Below are 21,634 nucleotides of genomic sequence, written 5' to 3' on the forward strand. Positions count from 1 at the left end.
GACCAAAATAACCAAAATTACTGAATGACTGACTTCATATGAAAAAAATACCAACCAGATTCCAAGATTTAAGACACATTAATTTAACTATACAAGAATCAAGTAAAGCAAACACCGAGATAACTCCTAACCACACCCTCCCCGATGCACTTCCAATATGTGGCTCCTTATCAGGTTCTTTAAGGTCATCCACTTTGTTCCGAAAAAAGCCATAGCCAAAGTTTTCCACTACTGCTTTGTACGGTCTGGTCTTTTCAGCTCAAATCCGATATTCACTTGCAATCCTGTGTGATAACCTCAGCAGAAATAGCTCTGTTCTCCTGGTCCACAGCTGTTTTACAGCTTCTGGCAGACTTTTTTTTCTGCGTGATCCAAAACTGAATGCCTTCTTTCACTGAGGGCTACTTCAGATTCTTCCTGTACCTACAAGCTGGGCAAACTCTACAGCCTCTATTCCCTCATGAACCCTTTCTTCAAACAAAACAATTCATGCGATGAACTGTATAGTGTTTTCTGACCTCAAGCTGCAGGCCTGGCCAACATGTACTTATTTTGCTCCATCGACTCAATGAATAGTAAATTACCGAAGACCTCGGGTGAAAAACATGAACAAATTCAATAAAGGAACGTCCTCATCTCTGTGCCGCACTTGGGATTTTCCAATCAGAAATATAAACCAATTATAATTTAGCTTCAAAACAACTGGTTTCATCCTGTAACCAAGATGACTAATTTATATCTCTGATGGAGTTAATAGTCTCTTTCCAGACTCCCTGGTTCCACCAAGGATTCTTGTTTACAAAGATGCTTTGATTTTCTTTGGTCCGGGGACGACATGGATAATCCAAGTCCCTTATTGAAATGACTGCAGGCCTTCTGCCCTGCCAAAAGCTCAATGATGGGTAATCCATTGTTTTAATTTTCCTCCTTTGTATCACCTCTTTTCAGAAAGATGGACTATCCTTTGCATGGCAATTATTTAAGGGATCTTCATCAATTTCTCAAAGCCAGGTTTCCTACTTGTATTCAACACATGAATTTCCAGAACCAGAAGTTATTTTCCAAATACATCTCCGAGCTATTCACACAGCTTTCCAGGTTTCAGACATTTTTATCCAGCTTGCACAGACCTTCGGGCTCCCTTTTAAAAAAACATTTTTTAATAAACAATTTTATTGAGGTAGTTTTTGGCGTTGTAAACATCAACAGAAAGGAAGCAAAAAAGGCAAAAATGTGCAAACATCCACGTACTTTCAATACTTCAATCGTAACATACTGCACAAGCCCGCTCCTCTCCCACCGGTACTATCCGCCATTTTATCCCTTCTACTCTACTCTACCCCCCCCCCCCCCCACCTCCCCCTGCTGATGCTCACTCTACCGCAAATAAGTCAATAAATGGTTGCCACCTCCAGGCGAACCCCTGTACAGATTCCCTCAAGGGGAACTTAATTTTTTCCATACCCAGGAAACTCGACATGTCCGCAAGCCACCACTCAGTCTTCGGGGGCTTTGAGTCCCTCCACGCCAATAATATTCGTCGCCGGGCTATCAGGGGAGCAAAGGCCAAAACATCGGCCTCCTTTCCCCCCTGGACTCCCGAGTCTTCTGAAACCCCCAAAATTGCCACCCCTGGACCCATCGCCACCCTTGTTTTTAGCACCCAGGACATAGAACATAGAATGATACAGCGCAGTACAGGCCCTTCGGCCCTCGATGTTGCACCGACATGGAAAAAATCTAAAGGCCATCTAACCTACACTATGCCCTTATCATCCATATGCTTATCCAATAAATTTTTTAATGCCCTCAATGTTGGCGTGTTCACTACTGTTGCAGGTAGGGCATTCCACGGCCTCACCACTCTTTGCGTAAAAAACCCACCTCTGACCTCTGTCCTATATCTATTACCCCTCAATTTAAGGCTATGTCCCCTCGTGCTAGCCACCTCCATCCGCGGGAGAAGGCTCTCGCTGTCCACCCTATCTAACCCTCTGATCATTTTGTATGCCTCTATTAAGTCACCTCTTAACCTTCTTCTCTCTAACGAAAACAACCTCAAGTCCATCAGCCTTTCCTCATAAGATTTTCCCTCCATACCAGGCAACATCCTGGTAAATCTCCTCTGCGCCCGTTCCAAAGCTTCCACGTCCTTCCTATAATGAGGCGACCAGAACTGTACGCAATACTCCAAATGCGGCCGTACTAGAGTTTTGTACAACTGCAACATGACCTCATGGCTCCGGAACTCAATCCCTCTACCAATAAAGGCCAACACACCATAGGCCTTCTTCACAACCCTATCAACCTGGGTGGCAACTTTCAGGGATCTATGTACATGGACACCGAGATCCCTCTGCTCATCCACACTACCAAGAATTTTACCATTAGCCAAATATTCCGCATTTCTGTTATTCTTTCCAAAGTGAATCACCTCACACTTCTCCACATTAAACTCCATTTGCCACCTCTCAGCCCAGCTCTGCAGCTTATCTATGTCCCTCTGTAACCTGCAACATCCTTCCGCACTGTCTACAACTCCACCGACTTTAGTGTCGTCTGCAAATTTACTCACCCATCCTTCTGCGCCCTCCTCTAGGTCATTTATAAAAATGACAAACAGCAACGGCCCCAGAACAGATCCTTGTGATACGCCACTCGTAACTGAACTCCATTCTGAACATTTCCCATCAACTACCACTCTCTGTCTTCTTTCAACTAGCCAATTTCTGATCCACATCTCTAAATCACCCTCAATCCCCAGCCTCCGTATTTTCTGCAATAGCCGACCGTGGGGAACCTTATCAAACGCTTTACTGAAATCCATATACACCACATCAACTGCTCTACCCTCGTCTACCTGTTCAGTCACCTTCTCAAAGAACTCGATAAGGTTTGTGAGGCATGACCTACCCTTCACAAAACCATGCTGACTGTCCCTAATCATATTATTCCTATCTAGATGATTATAAATCGTATCTTTTATAATCCTCTCCAAGACTTTACCCACCACAGACGTTAGGCTCACCGGCCTATAGTTACCGGGGTTATCTCTACTCCCCTTCTTGAACAAAGGGACCACATTTGCTATCCTCCAGTCCTCTGGCACTATTCCTGTAGCCAATGATGACCTAAAAATCAAAGCCAAAGGCTCAGCAATCTCTTCCCTGGCTTCCCAGAGAATCCTAGGATAAATCCCATCCGGCCCCGGGGACTTATCTATTTTCACCTTGTCCAGAATTGCCAACACTTCTTCCCTACGCACCTCAATGCCATCTATTCTAATAGCCTGGGTCTCAGCATTCTCCTCCACAATATTATCTTTTTCTTGAGTGAATACTGACGAAAAGTATTCATTTAGTACCTCGCTTATCTCCTCAGCCTCCACACACAACTTCCCACCACTGTCCTTGACTGGCCCTACTCTTACCCTAGTCATTCTTTTATTCCTGACATACCTATAGAAAGCTTTTGGGTTTTCCTTGATCCTACCTGCCAAAGACTTCTCATGTCCCCTCCTTGCTCGTCTTAGCTCTCTCTTTAGATCCTTCCTCGCTTCCTTGTAACTATCAAGCGCCCCAACTGAAACTTCACGCCTCATCTTCACATAGGCCTCCTTCTTCCTCTTAACAAGAGATTCCACTTCTTTGGTAAACCACGGTTCCCTCGCTCGACCCCTTCCTCCCTGCCTGACTGGTACGTACTTATCAAGAACATGCAATAGCTGTTCCTTGAACAAGCTCCACATATCCAGTGTGCCCAACCCTTGCAGCCTACTTCTCCAACCAACACATCCTAAGTCATGTCTAATGGCATCATAATTGCCCTTCCCCCAGCTATAACTCTTGCCCTGCGGGGTATACTTATCCCTTTCCATCACTAACGTAAAGGTCACCGAATTGTGGTCACTGTTTCCAAAGTGCTCACCTACCTCCAGATCTAACACCTGGCCTGGTTCATTACCCAAAACCAAATCCAATGTGGCCTCGCCTCTTGTTGGCCTGTCAACATATTGTGTCAGGAAACCCTCCTGCACACATTGTACAAAGAATGACCCATCTAATGTACTTGAACTATATCTTTTCCAGTCAATATTTGGAAAGTTAAAGTCTCCCATAACAACTACCCTGTTACTTTCGCTCTTTTCCAGAATCATGTTCGCCATCCTTTCCTCTACATCCCTAGAACTATTATGACGCCATGACATGACGCCCACAAATCCCTCCCAGTACCCCCTAAGCTTAGGGCATGCCCAAAACATGTGAACGTGGTTCGCTGGTCCTCCCACGCACCTAGCGCATTTGTCCTCTATCCCAAAGAATTTGCTCATCCGAGCCACCGTCATGTGGGCCCGGTGAACGACCTTAAATTGAATCAGCCCGAGCCTGGCACATGTCGCGGTCGAATTTACCCTACTCAGGGCCTCGGCCCACAGCCCGTCCTCCATTTCCCCGCCTAGCTCCTCCTCCCATTTGAGTTTCAGTTCCTCCGTCTGGGACCCTTCCCCCTTCATAAGCACCTTATAAATTTCAGAGACTCTACCCTCCCCTTCTTCCCCCCCCTAGAGGCTATTCTGTCTTGGATCCCAATTGGCAGGAGGCGTGGGAAGGATGGAACTTGTCTACGAACAAAGTCCCACAACTGTAGGTACCTAAAATCATTTCCCCATACCAGCCCAAATTTCTCCTCCAAGCTCCTCAAACTCGCAAAGCTCCCTGCCAGGAACATATCGCCCACCCTTCCCACCCCCGCCCGCTGCTATAGTCGAAACCCCCCATCCATACTCCCGGGGGCAAACCGATGGTTGTCGCAGATTGGCGCCCAAACCAACGCCCCCGTCTCCCCTACATGCCTCCTCCACTCGCCCCATATCCGCAGTGTCGCCACCACTACCGGGCTGGTGGAGTACCTGGCCGGCGGCAGCGGCAGAGGAGCCGTGACCAGGGCTGCCAAGCTGGAGCCCCTGCACGAAGGCGCCTCCACCCGCTCCCAGATAGACCCCGTACCCACCATCCACTTACTTATCATAGCGATGTTGGCCGCCCAGTAATAATTGACCAGATTCGGCAAAGCCAGCCCTCCCTCGCTGCGGTTCCTCTCCAACATCGCCTTCTTCACCCGCGGGGATTTTCCCGCCCAAAGCTCATGATCATCCTGTTAACTCTTTTGAAGAAGGACTGTGGGACAAAGATCGGGAGGCACTGAAAAACAAACAGAAATCTAGGGAGGATTGTCATCTTTACAGTCTGCACCCTCCCTGCCAGCGACAGCGGGAGTGCATCCCATCTCAGAAACTCTCCCTTCATTTGCTCCACCACCCTGGCCAAATTTAACTTGTGCAGCCTGCCCAAGTCTCGTGCCACCTGGATTCCCAAATACCGGAAATTTTCCTCAACCAGCCTAAACAGTAGCCCTCTCAATCTGTTCTCCTGGCCCCTTGCCTGTACCACAAACATTTCACTCTTGGCCGTATTTAATTTGTATCCTGAAAACTGGCCGAACTTCCTCAACATTCCCAGTATACTTCCCATCCCGGCCACTGGGTCCGACACGTACAGGAGCAGGTCGTCTGCGTAAAGAGAGACCCTATGATCTACCCCGCCCCTCACCATCCCCTTCCATCCCTCTGCGGTCTCAGCGCAATCGCCAGCGGCTCTATGGCCAGCGCAAACAGCAGCGGGGAGAGCGGGCAGCCCTGTCTGGTCCCTCGGTACAGCCTAAAGTACTCCGACACTTCTCTGTTAGTCCTGACGCTTGCCCTCGGGGCCTGATAAAATAATTTGATCCAATCCACCAATCCCTCCCCGAATCCAAACCGTCCGAGCACCTCCCATAGATAGTCCCACTCCACCCGGTCAAATGCCTTCTCTGCGCCCATCGCCACCACTACCTCTACCTCCCTGCCCACCGGGGGCATCATTATCACATTAAGTAATCTTCTCAGGTTGGCCGCCAGCTGCCTACCTTTCATGAACCCAGTTTGGTCCTCCCCAATCACCTCCGGTACGCAGTCCTCCATTCTAACCGCCAGCACCTTTGCCAGGAGCTTGGCGTCAACATTAATCAGGGAGATTGGCCTGTAGGACCCGCACGCCTCCAGGTCTTTACCCCGCTTCAATATCAGTGATATAGTGGCTTGCGACATTGTCGGCGGCAGGGTCCCTCTGTCCCTTGCCTCATTGAAAACCCTCGCCAAGACCGGGCCCACCAGCTCAGAAAACTTCCTATAGAACTCTACTGGGTATCCATCCGGCCCCGGGGCTTTGCCCGACTGAATGGCCTTTTGGCCCCCCAATACCTCCTCCACTCTAATCGGGGCCCCCAGCTCATCCACTCGCCCCCCACCTACTGTTGGGAATGTTAAGCCGTCCAGAAACCTTTTCATCTCCTCCGGTTCTTCCAGCGGCTCCGAAGTATACAGCTTGCGATAGAAGTCCCGGAATACCTTATTCAATCCTGCCGGGTCCTCCACTTTGCGCCCCTCCCTCCATCACTCTACCTATTTCCCTGGCCGCCTCCCTCCTCCTGTGTTGCTGCGCTAACATTCTGCTAGCCTTTTCCCCATGCTCGTACACCACGCCCCTCGCCTTCCTAAGCTGTTCCACGGCCCTACTCGTGGATAGTGCCCCCAGTTCCGCCTGTAGTCTCTGCCTCTCCCTGAGTAAAACCTCCCTCGGGGACTCCGCGTGCTCTTCATCTATCCAACCCATTTCCCTGACCAATCTATCCATCTCTGCCCTGTCTGCCTTGGCTCTGTGGGCCCCAATTGAAATCAGCTCCCCCCGCACTACTGCCTTTAGCGCCTCCCACAGGGTCGCCGCTGAGACCTCCCCCGTGTCATTCACCTGCAGGTAATTTTGCATACACCTCCGAAACCTCTCACAGATCCCCTCCTCCGACAGCAGTCCCACGTCTAGCCTCCATTGCGGGCGTTGGTAGCTCGCCTCCCCGATCTGCAGGTCTACCCAGTGCGGGGCATGGTCTGAGATAGTAATTGCCGAATATTCCGTGTTCTTTACCTCCCCTATACAATCCCTGCTTAGTACGAAGAAATCTATCCTAGAATATACTTTATGGACATGCGAGTAAAACGAGTAGCCCCTTCCTGTCGGCTGTCTGGCTCTCCAGGGGTCCACTGCCCCCATTTGCTCCATAAGCCCTTTCAGCTCCCTTGCCATTGCTGGGAGCCTACCCGTTCTGGGACACGACCGACCCAAAGCCGGGTCAAGGACCATGTTAAAGTCCCCCCCCCATTATTACCCTGCGAGAGTCCAGGTCCGGGGTCTTCCCCAGCACTCTTTTAATGAAGTCCACGTCATCCCAGTTTGGGGCATATATATTCACCAGCACCACTCTTCTCCCCTCCAGTCTGCCCCGTACCATCAGGTATCTGCCCCCCCCTGTCTGCGGCTATGCCCTCCGCCTCAAATTGTACCCGCTTGTTGATCATGATTGCCACCCCCCTGGACTTCGAGTCCAAGTCCGAGTGGAAGACCTGGCTAATCCAGCCCTTCCTTAGCCTGGTCTGGTCAGACACTTTCAGATGTGTCTCCTGCAACATAATTACGTCCGCCCTCAGAGCCCGCAAGTGCGCGAACACCCACGCCCTCTTAACCGGCCCATTCAGTCCCCTGACGTTCCAGGTGATCAGCCTGGTCGGGGGGCACAACCCACCCACCCCCCCCATCAGCCATAGCCTTTCTCGGGCCGATTCCCGGCCCGTGCGTCGAGCCATTCCTGGCACGCCTGCTGGCTGCCTCCACCCTCGACCTCCTTTCCAGTGCCTATTTCAAGTCCCTCCCACGTCAGCAGAACCCCCCCCCCCCCCTCTAACAACATCCCCCGATACCCCCACCCCTGCCATCCACTGGCTGTGATCTCCCCCCCCTCACCTGACTCCCTTCACTAGCCAATCTGCTAGCCCGGTGGCTCAACACTCCGGCGCCTTCCTGTCTCATTCACATTGTTTCCCCGTCCTCCTCCCCGGCGCCCCATCCCCCTCTCCAACCCACTGGAGCAAACTCACTGGCACAGGAAGGCATGGACATCAACGAAACAAAAACAAAAAAACCCCCAAGAAAAACCCCCCCAACCCACGTCCTTGGCCCCCCCTTGCTGACCGGCCCCCCTTCGTTACCGTGCCGGCTCCAGTGTCCTCCGCGAGCTGCACAAAAAGTACAAATCTGCCCAAAAAGGAAAAAACAGAAAAAAGAGGAAAAACCAAAAACATAAGAGAAAAAACAAACACTAAGAAAAAACCTCCCAAACCAATCTCCATGAACAAAGGAAAAAGTCCCAAATGTTCCGCTTGGCACCTTTGACCCAGCAAACCGTTGAGCAGCAGTCCAGGCTCATTCGGCGTACCTTCCCACGGTAGTTCTCCGGCCCTGATTCGCGTCCGTGGGGCCTCTTTTCGGGACCAGCCCGTGATCCCTCGGTAGTGGTGTTGACCCTGGTGTGTGACCTATAGGCGAGCCGGGAACTTCACATGCTTCTTGAACAGCACCTCCTTGACATTCTTAAAGGCTGCTCGCCGCCGAGCCACCTCCTGGCTTAGGTCCTGGTAAATGCAGAGGACACTGTTGTTCCACGTGCTGCTCCTGGCGCTCTTTGCCCACCGCAGCACCCGCTCCTTGTCCATGAACCTGTGTAACCTAATCACCATCGGGCGGGGGGGGGGGGGGGGGTCCGCCCGGGCACCCCTGCCTCGCCTGCACTCTGTATGCCCCCTCCAGCTCCGGCGGTCGCGGAAAGGCTTCGGCCCCTATCAGCTGCATCAATAGGTCTGCTACAAATGCTGCGGCATCAGCTCCCTCAGCCCCCTCCGGGAGGCCGACCATCCTCGGGTTGTTCCGGCGGGCTCTATTCTCCAATTCCTCCACTCTGCCCAGCAGTCTTCTCTGCCGCTCCTTCAGCCTGTCAACTTCTAGCGCCGCAACCGTCTGCGCATCCGCCTGCTCCTCCACTGCCTCTCCCAGCTCCTTAACTTTAACATCCTGCGCATCCAGCCTCTGGTTCAGCTGATCCACCGCTTTCAGGATTGGGTCCAAGCTGCTTCGGGCTCCCTTTTTGACGAACAAAAAGAAGGGAAAAAAAAAAACTGACCTCTCCCTGTGAGTGACTTGCTTTTGCTTCTCACAGGCATTGCGTTGTTCAGACCGACGCTGTTGGTTTTCATTTTGAAACTGTGCCTTCACCTCCTGTTCCTCTGCCTGTATCTCTCCTTTGTGTCTGTTAACAACATGGTTTTTGGTCTCAATTTCCAGCCTGTTGGTACAACCTCCAGGTCATCTGAACCAGTATTTCTCAACAAAAATTGCAATTGATCCCAAATTTCAATGGTCCTTTTCAAACATTCTCAGAAGCAATTAGATTCCACAGACATTTCAAATGAATTACATGTATTCCTTGCTGTATTGTTTCTGGGTCAAAGGTCACCACTACAGGAGGTAAACTGATCAAAGAAAATAATGCAGTTTAAATATCAGAAAATAAAGTAGGGACGAAGGTGCAAACTGAAAGCCACAAGGTGATTGTAATTGTAACAGAGAAGGTGAAGAGCCACGGCACTACCTTCAAAAGGCCAAAACAGAAAATCCTAGACAATCACAGCAGATATGACATGATGTGGAGATGCCGGCGTTGGACTGGGGTGAGCACAGTAAGAAGTCTTACAACACCAGGTTAAAGTCCAACAAGTTTGTTTCAAACACGAGCTTTCGGAGCACGGCTCCTTCTTCAGGTGAATGGAAAGGCTTGTTCCAGAAATGTTTATATAGACACAGTCAGAGATGCCCCGGAATGCGAGCACCTGCAGGCAATCAAATCATCAAAGATGCAGAGAGAGAGGTAACTCCAGGTTAAAGAGGTGTGAATTGTCCCAAGCCAGTTCAGTCGGTAGGCCTCTGCAAGTCCAGGATTGTTGGTGGGGGCCGAATGTAATGCGACATGAATCCCAGATCCCGGTTGAGTCCGCATTCATGCGTGCGGAACTTAGCTATAAGTTTTTGCTCAGCAATTTTGCGTTGTCGCGTCTCCTGAAGGCCTCCTTGTAGAATGCTGACCCGGAGATCAGAGGCTGAATGTCCTTGACTGCTGAAGTGTTCCCCAACTGGAAGGGAACAGTCCTGCCTGTTGATAGTCGCACGATGCCCGTTTATTCGTTGTCGCAGTGTCTGCATGGTCTCGCCAATGTACCACGCTTCGGGACATCCTTTCCTGCAGCGTATGAGGTAGACTACATTGGTCGAGTCGCACGAGTATGCGCCGCGTACCTGGTGGGTGGTGTTTCCACGTGTAATGGTGGTGTCCATGTCGATGATCTGGCATGTCTTGCAGAGATTACCCTGGCAGGGTTTTGTGGTGTTGTGGTTGCTGTTCTGAAGGCTGGGTAATTTGCTGCAAACAATGGTTTGTTTGAGGTTGCGCGGTTGTTTGAAGGCCAGTAGTGGGGGTGTGGGGATGACCTTGGCAAGATGTCCATCCTCGCTGATGATGTGTTGGAGGCTGCGAAGAAGATGTCGTAGTTTCTCCGCCCCAGGAAAGTACTGGACGACGAAGGGTACTCTGTCAGTGGTGTCCCGTGTTTGTCTTCTGAGGAGGTCGGTGCGGTTTTTTGCTGTGGCGCGGTGGAACTGTCGATCAATGAGTCGAGCGCCATATCCCGTTCGTACGAGGGCATCTTTCAGCATCTGTAGGTGTCTGTTGCGCTCCTCCTTGTCTGAGCAGATCCTGTGTATACGGAGGGCTTGTCCATAGGGGATGGCTTCTTTAATGTGTTTCGGGTGAAAGCTGGAGAAGTGGAGCATCGTGAGATTATCTGTGGGCTTGCGGTAAAGCGAGGTGCTGAGGTGACCGTCCTTGATGGAGACGAGTGTGTCCAAGAATGGAACTGAATTTGGAGAATAGTCCATGGTGTGTTTGATGGTGGGATGGAACTTATTGATGTCATCGTGTAGTCGTTTCAGTGATGTCTCGCCGTGGGTCCAAAGGAAAAAAATGTCATCGATGTATCTGGTGTATAGCATCGGTTGAAAGTCCTGTGCAGATATGACAGCATTTGTGGAGACTGCTAGAATTCCACCAACACATCTCCTGTCCCACCAGGGGCGACAACACACTTGACCACTGCTACTGAAAAATCAAGGGCGCCTACCATTCCATTCCCCGACTGCACTTTGGGAAATCAGACCATAAGACGGGGCTCCTTCTCCCGGCATACAAGCAGATACTCAAGCGGGAGAATCCAGCTAAGAGGGTTGTGCAGTGCTGGTCCGAGGAAACAGAAGAAACGTGACTGCTTAGAGACAGTGGACTGGTCCATATTTAAGAACTCAGCGACCAACTTAAATGAGTATGCTACCATAGGCAGCACAGTGGCGCAGTGGTTATTACTGCTGCCTCACGGCGCCGAGGTTCCAGGTTCGATCCCGGCTCTGGGTCACTGTCCGTCTGGAGTTTGCACATTCTCCTCGTGTTTGCGTGGGTTTCGCCCCCACAACCCAAAGATGTGCATTGGTCATGCTAAATTGTCCCTTAATTGGTAAAAATGAATTGGGTATTCCAAAATTTTAAAAAAGAGTATGCCACCACCGTCACAGACTTCATCAGCAAATGGGTGGACGACTGCATGCCAAAGAAAGCAGTACGTACGTTCCCCAACCGGAAACCATGGCTCAATCGCGAGATTGACTCCCTACTGAAGGACAGGTCTGAGGCGTTCAAGTCAGATCACCCTGACCTATAAGAAATTCAGGTAAGACCTCCGCAAAGCCATCCGAGATGCCAAGAGAGAATATCAAAGCAAGCTAGAGTCACAGACAGACTCTCGGCGGTTGTGGCATGCACTAAACAACATAACGGGCTACAAAGTGAAGCCGAGCAGTATCTCCGGCAGCAGCGCACCCCTCCCCAATGAACTCAATGCATTCTATGCTCGGTTTGAGCAGGTAACCAACAACCCGCTATCGAGTGCCCCAGCAACCCATAATTCACCCATACCCACCATCACAGCTTCCGAAGTCAGATCAGCCATCCTGAAAGTGAACCCTCGGAAGGCGATGGGCCAGGACGGGATCCCTGGCCGTGCACTCAGAGCCTGTGCGGACCAGCTGGCAGAGGTGTTCGCGGACATCTTTAACCTGTCCCCACTCCACTCCAAGGTCCCCATCTGCTTCAAGAAGACCACCATCATACCAGTGCCAAAGATGAACCAGACAACGTGCCTCAATGACGTCCGGTGGCCCTGACGTCAGTCGTAATGAAGTGTTTCGAGAGGTTGGTCATAAAGCGCATCACCTCCATACTCCCAGAACGCCTTGACCCACTGAAATTTGCATACCGCCGCCACCGGTCCACAGCAGATGCCATTTCCCTGACCCTACACTCATCCCGAAGAGCATCTCGACAACAAGGACTCCTACATCAGACTCCTATTTATTGACTACAGCTCCGCCTTCAACACCATAATCCCAGCCAAGCTCATATCAAAGCTCCAAAACCTAGGACTTGGCTCCCCACTCTGCAACTGGATCCTCAACTTTCTGACCCACAGACCACAATCAGTAAGAATGAACAACAACACCTCCTCCACAATTGTCCTCAATACCGGGGCTTCGCGAGGCTGCGTATTTAGCCCCCTGCTCTACTCCCTGTACACACACAACTATGTGGCAAAATTTGGTTCCAACGCCATCCATACGTTTGCTGATGATACGACCATAGTGGGTCGGATCTCGAATAACGACGAGTCAGAATATAGGAGGGAGATTGAGAACCTTGTGGAGTGATGTAGCGACAACAATCTCTCCCCCAATGCCAGCAAAACTAAAGAGCTGGTCATTGACTTCAGGAAGCAAAGTACTGTACACACCCTCGTCAGCATCAACGGGGCCGAGGTGGCGATGGCTAGCAGTTTCAAATTCCTAGGGGTGCATGTGGTGAATTATAAACCGAGTAATTCACACTGTGTTCCACTATATGTATTGTGTCCTTGTGGGCTCTGTATACGAGCCGTTGCACGGCTCTGCCATAGGGGGAGGTGAGGAGTTTGTACTGGGCTCCACCCTTAGCTCCTCCCACTAACCGGAAGTATAAAGCTCTGCAGTCGTGAGCCTGCTGCCAGTTCATCTCGTCGCAGGCAGGCTCTGTTGTAAGATTATTAAAACCACTGTTCACTTCCAATCCCGTGTCTTGTGAATTGATGGTCACATCAGTGCACATCTCCAAAAATGTGACCTGGTCCACCCACGTCGACGCTACCACCAAGAAAGCACAACAGTGCCTATACTTCCTCGGGAAACTAAGAAAATTCGGCATGTCCACATTAACCCTTACCAACCTTTACAGATGCACCATAGAAAGCATCCTATTGGGCTGCATCACAGCCTGGTATGGCCACATGAAACTTGACCACATGAAACTTCAGAGAATCGTGAACACAGCCCAGTCCATCACACGAACGCGCCTCCCATCCATTGACTCCATCTACATCTCCCACTGCCTGGAGAAGCGGGCAGCATAATCAAAAACCCCTCCTACGCGGCTTACTCACTCTTCCAACTCCTTCCATTGAAGGGGAGATACAAAAGTTTGAGAACGCGCACGAACAGACTAAAAAACAGCTTCTTCCCCGTTGTTACCAGACTCCTAAACGACCCTCTTATGGACTGACCTCATTAACACTACACCGGTGCTCTTCATCCGATGCCAGTGCTTATGTAGTTACATTATATACCTCGCGTTACCCTATTATGTATTTTCTTTCATTCCCTTTTCTTCCCATGTACTTCATGATCTGTTGAGCTGCTTGCAGAAAAATACTTTTCACTGTACCTCGGTACACGTGACAATAAACAAAATCCAATCAGAGAGGAGGGAGCCAACCTTTAAGTCTGGATAACTCTTGGTCAAAGCTTGTCACCCACAACGTTCAATTTCCCTTCTCTCTCCACAGATGCTGTCAGACCTGCTGCGATTGTCCAGTATTTTCTGTATTTGTTTCAGAGTCCAGCATCCACAGGAAATTTGTTTTTACCTTGTGAAGGGAATGTTGTTTACCTGAATTGGAGACTTGCAAATGGAGGAAAAGCTAGAAGGCTGGAAATTGAAAGAGAATGGGAAGAGCCACATGCTACAAAATGCAAAATAAGAAATTTTAGTAGAATTCTTGCTCACTTGACTAAACTCTTTCATTTGCAATTTCAGCTAATTGGAACTTTAATAAATATACATTGATGAAAAGGTTAAGAAGAAACACTTAAATAAAAAAATAGCAAGATCAACATATTTACTAAAATTGCATTTCAGAATCAGCAACATTCCATTGGGGAAAAATGGCTTCAAAATGTGTGCAAGCAATGAACATCAAATTGTAAATAGTGTAGTTTAATCGTACCAAGTCCAAGTTAAAAAAATCCAATGTCAGACACGAATAAAAATAAAATCTCAATCTTGTTGCTCCTTGATATTCCTGGGAGACCGGATCCGCCACTGCTGACTCAGCTTTCTAGCACACCCACAACATTCAATTTCCCTACCTACATACAAAGTTCGAACACTGCAGATCAGGAATTTTGCACCAGTCTCCATTTAAAAATGGATCTAGGTTTTTTTGGTCACGTTCAAAATAAATTACATGGAGATACATAAGCAGGCCATAGATCATTGCAGGCAAATAAATAAATATTGCAAATCATTTTTTAAAAATAAATTTAGTGTACCCAATTAATTTTTTCCAATTAAGGGGTAATTTAGCGTGTTCAATCCACCTACCTTGCACATCTTTGGGTTGTGGGGGTGAAACCCACGCAAACACGGGGAGAATGTGCAAACTCCACACGGACAGTGACCCAGAGCCGGGATCGAACCTGGGACCTCGGCGCCATGAGACTGCAGTGCTACCACTGCGCCACCATGCTGCCCTTAAATATTGCAAATCATAACTAGCTGTTGGCAAACTGTAGTGAAACATATAAAAAAAAACTTTACGGCACAAGTGTGAACCATCCACGTTTTGGTTTATATTTAAAACTCACATTCATATATCATTTTAAATAACTGAGTTCCAAGATCGAGGTCCCACAAATACAGAAGGCATAATAAGTCTGTGTGTGTGTGAAATGAATATCCAAAGAATTGGCCTAAACACGTGGATTTCGTGGAAGTTTTACGAAGTGGAGAGAAGGGAAGAAGAGAGGTTTCAGCAGTAGCTCCAAGCACGAGAACCAAGTTGGCGGAATGTTGCACATCCAATGGTGGAAGGATGCTCAGAAGGCCAAATTCAAAGGGCCAGAGCATTCAAAAGGGAATATGGGGCTTAAATGGAGCACAGGGATGCTCGAAAGCAAGACCTGTGTGTTTTTGATAGCCAAGAATAATTATTTGAATTTGATGCATTTTAGGACAGAGGGGAAAATATTGATTGAAATGCAGGACAGGATGTGTGCAGCAGAACTCTGAAAAGCAGATTTTTTTTCGATAATTAGTGTCCAGGTATATAACAACCCAGAGCTGTTTGTTTGTTTGGCACAATTAGTGACTCAGGCACAAATTATGCTCAACTTTAACTTATGGTGAACATAAAATTTTCCATGAACCAGCCCAAATGTGCACAGCTCTACTGAATGAAGTTTTTTTAAAAAAGGTTGCATTAAAAATATTCCTTGATTACTTTGGAGGTGGGTAATGCGTAGTTTTATCAATACAGCTGAAAATGGATTTAAAACTAAAAAAGTTCTTATCTTTTCTTTTCAAACTTTGTTTACTACCTGCGAGCACTAGATTTGTGACAGGAAACGTGCTTAAGATAAATGCCTCGAGCTCAATTCTCAGGGTCAGAGATCATTTGCAAATCAAAATCATGAAAACTCAGATTGAAAGGCAATGGCCAACATCAACTGCAAAGGTTTGTCTCCCCCAAGTGCCAAATCCTTCTTGTCACACAATCTAGTCTGAGTTAATATGTTTAAGACAGGTCTTCTGCCATCTCATCTCTCAATTCACCACTGCTCTCATAGAACATAACAGCGCAGTACAGGCCCTTCGGCCCTCGATGTTGCGCCGACCTGCGAAACCAATCTAAAGCCCATCTATGCTATTCCAATATCATCCATATGTTTATCCAATGACCATTTAAATGCCCTTGATGTTGGCGAGTCCACTACTGTTGCAGGCAGGGCATTCCACACCCTTACTACTCTCTGAGTAAAGAACCTACCTCCGACATCTGTCCTGTATCTATCTCCCTTCAATTTTAAGCTATGTCCCCTCATGCTAGCCATCACCATCAACAAGGCTCTCACTGTCCACCCTAACTAATCTCTGCTCCTACATGCAAGTAGCGATTATTATCTCTCAGACTTGCTGGGGAACACTTTCAGGTCTGTCAGGAATACACTGGAATAGTTAATGTCTAAGAATACATTTTTGACAACCTTTATTGCCACACAAAAGATCATTTCGAAAGAGTGCAAGAACATTTTGGAGTGTGAAGTGCAGCAACAGAAGACATTATATACTTCTGCACTAATTGTCTGAAAAGAACATTTTGCTCATCTCCATATACCTGTCCGAGCCCAAACATTCTCAAATGCAAACTCACTAACCTTTACAAAGGGCGGCACGATAGCACAGTGGTTAGCATTGTTGTTTCACAGCACCAGGGCCCAGGTTTGATTCCCGTCTTGGGTCACTGTCCATGTGGAGTCTGCATGTTCTCCCAGTGTCTACATGGGTTTCCTCCAGGGGCTCGGTTTCCTCCCACAAGTCCCAAAAGACATGCTTGTTAGGTGAACTGGACATTCTGAATTCTCCCTCTGTGTACCCGAAAGTGTGGCGACTAGGGGATTTTCACAGTAACTTCATTGCAGTATTAATATAAGCCTACTTGTGACTACTTGTAAAGATTATTATTGCTAAACTTATTTGCAACTTATTTTTCATGGGAACAAATGACTTCAACTGATCTTTCGGTGCCCGCAATGCGAAAAAAAACAAATGTGGGAAAGATAGTGGCGCAGTGGTAATGTTATTGGTCTAGTAACCCAGCCCAAATGAACTGGGGACATGGGTTCAAATCTCACCGCAAGCTTCAGCTGGTGGAATTTAAATTTAGCTAATAAATCTCGAAATCACTGAAGCTTTACAGTGCAGGAGACCAATCGGATGATTGATTCTTCACTTGCTCTCTGAAAGAGTTATCGACATGTCCCACTCCCCTGCTTCATTTAAAAAATATATATATTTTTAGTCCAAACGATGCAAAAAATTTCAGACAGATAAAAGCACTTCAGTACATGAAAAAGTGTCATTTTTTGGTTTTACGAACAAACTTAATAACCTCAGATGCCCAAGATCCTCTAACCTCCACCCCTACATCATCTCATCTGACAATTGTAGGCCACAAACAGGTCTTTGTAGAAAGCAAAGATCGGCTTTCATTTGGCATTAAACCCTTCCTCCGACCCTCCTAATGGAGTGTTTCATTTTTTCCAGTCTCAGCAATTCTGCCAAGTCCCCCAACCACACCCAAGGCTTTAGGTGGCACTGCAGACCTCCATCCAAGCAGGACCTGTCGCCAGGCAGTCAGAGAAGCAAACGCGAAAAAAGAAAATCAACCCTCTTCTCATCAAGGAGCTCCAGCAGGTCCAACACTTCAAAGGTCGCCACCAGTGGACATGGTTCCCATCTCATCCCCATGATCTCTGACATGTCTCAAAGAATGAGATCCAGAACTCAGAACATGTACAAGTGGTTCGCCAGCTCCCTTAAACACCGCTCACACCCATCCTCCACATTAGGGAAGATCCCACTGAGGCGCGCTCTAGTCAGGTGTGCCCTGTGGACAACTTAAATTGTATCAAGCACAGTCTGGCAGAAGAGGATGTAGAATTCCCCGATACAAAATCTCACTCCATATCCCTCCCTCCTGCTCCAAGCCCAATTCATCTCCCCACTTCCCATTTATCTCTTTGAATGGAGCCTTCCCCGTTTCCAACAACCACCCATATATGTCAGAGATCTTCCTGTCTCCCAACTCATCACAGGATAATGTCCTGTCCAAAAGTGTAGATCTCAATAACTAGGGGATTGAATAGAGTTATTTGCGAACAAAGTGCCACACCTGCAGATATCCAAGCTCGCTGCCCCTCGGGAGTAGATATTTCTCCGTCATCTCCCCCAGTCCCATGAACCTATCCTCCACAAATTGATCTCTAAACCTCTCGACCCCCTCCTTCTTCCAAAGCCTGTAGTTTTGAATCTGCTGCTTCGAAACTGGACCAGAATCTCAGGGAAAGGACCAGTCACATTCAAGTGAGATTACAGTGCACTGGGCCACACCCTCGAAAGGGGTTTCGGTTTATTGGATTTTGTATTAGATTGGAACACCTTAGGGGGATTCATTAAGAGTTGTATACATAGATTACTGTAGCTGTTGTGTTTTTTTTCATGTTTGTAATTGATAACAAAAAAGCTAAGTGTTTTATATATGTTAACTACATTCTTATGATACTTTGTTTTGTTAAAAGCACCTGTCGTATGAAGAGAAATTGAACAGTTTGGGCCTCTACTCTCAAGTGTTTAGAAGAATCAGGGGAGATCAAATCAAGGTATACAAGACGCTAAGAGGTATGGATAAAGTAGACGTGGAGCAGATGCTTTCTCTTGTGGGCACTCTAAAGCGAGAGGTCATAATCTTAGAATAAGAGGTCGCAAATTTAAAACAGATTTCAGGAGAAACTACACCCAAAGGGTTGTGAACCTGTCTTATTTGCTACCCCAGAGTGCGGTGGATACTGGGACTGCGAGTCAATTTAAGGAGGAGTTAGACAGATTTGTAATTGGTAATGGGTTGAAGGGTTATGGAGAACGGGCAGGACGGTGGAGTTCAGGCCAGGATGGGATCAGCCATGATCACACTGAAGGTGTTTAGGCTCGGGAGGCTAAATTGCCCACTCATGCTCCTCGGTAATGTGTTCTAGGGAAGAGATGCACTGGCTGATTTTGCAATCCAGCTCTTGGGCTGTAGCATTGTAGGTAACAGATGAGGAACATATCTGTCAAGATAGAATGGCGGAGCAGACTCGATGGGCTGAATCGTCTAATTCTGCTCCTATATCTTATGAACTGATGCATTCTCTGATATTACGATTGCAATGTACTCAACCCGCCACCCAGCGAGTACCGACTTCCCCTCCACAAAAAAGTCTATTTGTGAGTATATCTGATAGACATGGGTACAGGAGAACTCCCCCTCGCTCAGTCTATTAAACTTCCATGGGTACACCCCACAGACCACCCTCCCCACTCCACCATACTGCTCTATAAACACGACCAATTATTTCACCATCCTCCAAGTGACCCCAATGATCAACAGATGACAGTCAAGGTTGGGGATGACTGCCAATACATTCTTAATAAAATCTACGCCATCCCAATTTGGAGAGTATATGTTTACTAAAGCTACCAGCGCCCCTGTTAAAACCCAAAACATATCACCCCTCGGGTCCATCAAAATACTAACTGCAGTAAAGTCCAACCTCTTGTTAAACAAGATTGCCAACCCCTCGACCTCCTGTCAAAATTTGAATTTAATGCCTGCCCCACCCACCCCTTCTTTAGCCTCGTCTGATCCCTAACCCTCAGGTGTGTTGCCTGCAAGGATTACATCACTTTTCCACCTCTTCAAGTGAGCAAACACCCAAGATCTTTTCACTGGACCATTTAATCCCCTCACCTTCCAGATCACCATCCTGACAGGAGGTCTCTGAACAACCCCCACCCATCTATTAGGATCCGCCATATGCACCTCGTGAAGGGATCCAGCCGAATCCAGGCCCACGTAAAATGGCTGCCATCATCTCCCTCATCCAAATCCAAACATAAAGAAACCTACGTAACCAGAAATTTACCCAACTCCTGCCCTCCAGGACTTCCTCACCACCACTGCTCTCCCCCCCTGCGATCAGTCAGCCAACCAATCCAACGCCAAAAAACACCCTTCCCCCGCCCGAACAAAGAAAACCTAGCCAACCAAGGCATGCCCCCCACCCCACTCGGCTATCAGCTGCAACCCCCTCTTTCACATTGCTCCTGTTCACTAGCACAACATGGTGACCCCCCACTTGGAAAACAACGAAAAGACCCAACCCGAAAAGGCCCAAACTACCCCAAAGCCACTCCCAAATCCAAAACGATGCACATCAGAAGGAACACATCCATACCCTTGACGGGACAAACTAACCCAATCTCCCAGTGAGAAGAAACACAGACTCAAAATAACATCAACAATAGTTAGGCTAAACAAACCTGTGAACGTTCAAACAAAAAAAAACTCCATAACTGTACATAACAGCTAGCAATTCTCCCCCAAACCATTCTTTTTCATAAAGTGAGTCGCCTCCTCCAGCATATTAAAATAATGTTCTCGGTCTTTAAACGTGACCCACAGATTCGCTGTGTACAGCATTCCAAACCGAACTTTGCTCCTGGAAGTTCGCCGTCTTGGCCTTGTTTTTGTGTTGTTTAAATTTAGAGTACCCAATTCATTATTCCCAATTAAGGGGCAATTTAGTGTGGCCAATTCACCTACCCTGCACATCTTTTGGGTTGTGGGGGCGAAACCCACGCAAACATAGGGAGAATGTGCAAATTCCACACCGACAGTGACCCAGAGCCGGGATCGATCCTCGGACCTCGGCGCCGTAAGGCAGCAGTGCTAACCACTGCACCACCGTGCTGCCCCGTCTTGGCCTTGTTAAACACAGCTTGATGTTTAGCCGGATCAGCCCCAAAGTCCTGGTAAATTCGTATGGTGTGTCCCTCCCACCTACACTCTTCTTGGGAAGTTCATTCCAGACTCCACCCACCCTCTGGATAAAATTTTTTTTCCTCACATCACCTTTAATCCTTTTGCCCATTATATGAATCTGTGCCCTTTGTGACATACTTACACTGTCCAACCCCTCGGGATCTTCAATAGCATGGAAAATAGAAGGAGACCATTCGGCCCTTCGAGCCTGCTCCGCCATTCATTATGATCATTGCTGATCATCAAGTTTAATACCCTGGTCCCGCCTTACCCCCCATATCCCTTTAGTCCCAAGAGCCATATCTACTTTCTTCTTGAAATTACTCAATGTTTTGGCCTCAACTACCTTCTGTGGTAGTGAATTCCACAGATTCACCATTCTTTAGGTGAACAAATTTCTCCTCAGCTCAATCCTAAAAGGTTTACCCCTTATCTTCAAACTATGACCTCTAGTTCTGGACTCCCCCACCATCGGAAACATTCTTTTTGAATCTACCCGGTCTAATCCTGTCAGAATTTTAGTTTCTATGAGAGCCCCTCTCACTCTTCAAAACTCCAATGATTATAATCCTAACTGATTTAGTCTCTCCTCACATGACAGTCCCGCATCCTAGGAATAAGCCTGGAAAACCTTTGCTGCACTCCCTCTAAAGGAAGAACATCCTTCCGCAAATAAGAACACCAAAACTGCAGGTACGTCCTCACCAATGTCCTGTACAATTGCAGTAAAACATCTCTCCTCCTCCTCAAAACTTCTTACTGTGAAGGCCAGCATACCATTTGCCTTCTTTACTGCCTGCACGCTTACTTCCAGCGACTGATACA

The 21,634-nt window shown here is 48.0% G+C and overlaps 1 protein-coding gene across 3 annotated transcripts in view; it reads right to left on the reverse strand.

The window, feature by feature from the left end:
- zranb3 (zinc finger, RAN-binding domain containing 3) overlaps window positions 1-21,634 on the reverse strand; it is a 214,496-nt gene that overhangs the window by 157,702 nt on the left and 35,160 nt on the right. Inside the window, exon 3 of one of the 3 annotated variants that reach the window (XM_038789899.1) lies at window positions 14,036-14,131. The exons of the other annotated variants lie outside the window; for them this stretch is intronic. Coding sequence (XP_038645827.1) covers window positions 14,036-14,131 — 96 coding nt within the window. The remainder of the gene's footprint in view (window positions 1-14,035; window positions 14,132-21,634) is intronic. 3 annotated transcript variants of the gene reach the window in all.

Source organism: Scyliorhinus canicula, chromosome 2 (genome assembly GCF_902713615.1).
Source record: "Scyliorhinus canicula chromosome 2, sScyCan1.1, whole genome shotgun sequence".
Taxonomy (NCBI): Eukaryota; Metazoa; Chordata; class Chondrichthyes; order Carcharhiniformes; family Scyliorhinidae; genus Scyliorhinus; species Scyliorhinus canicula.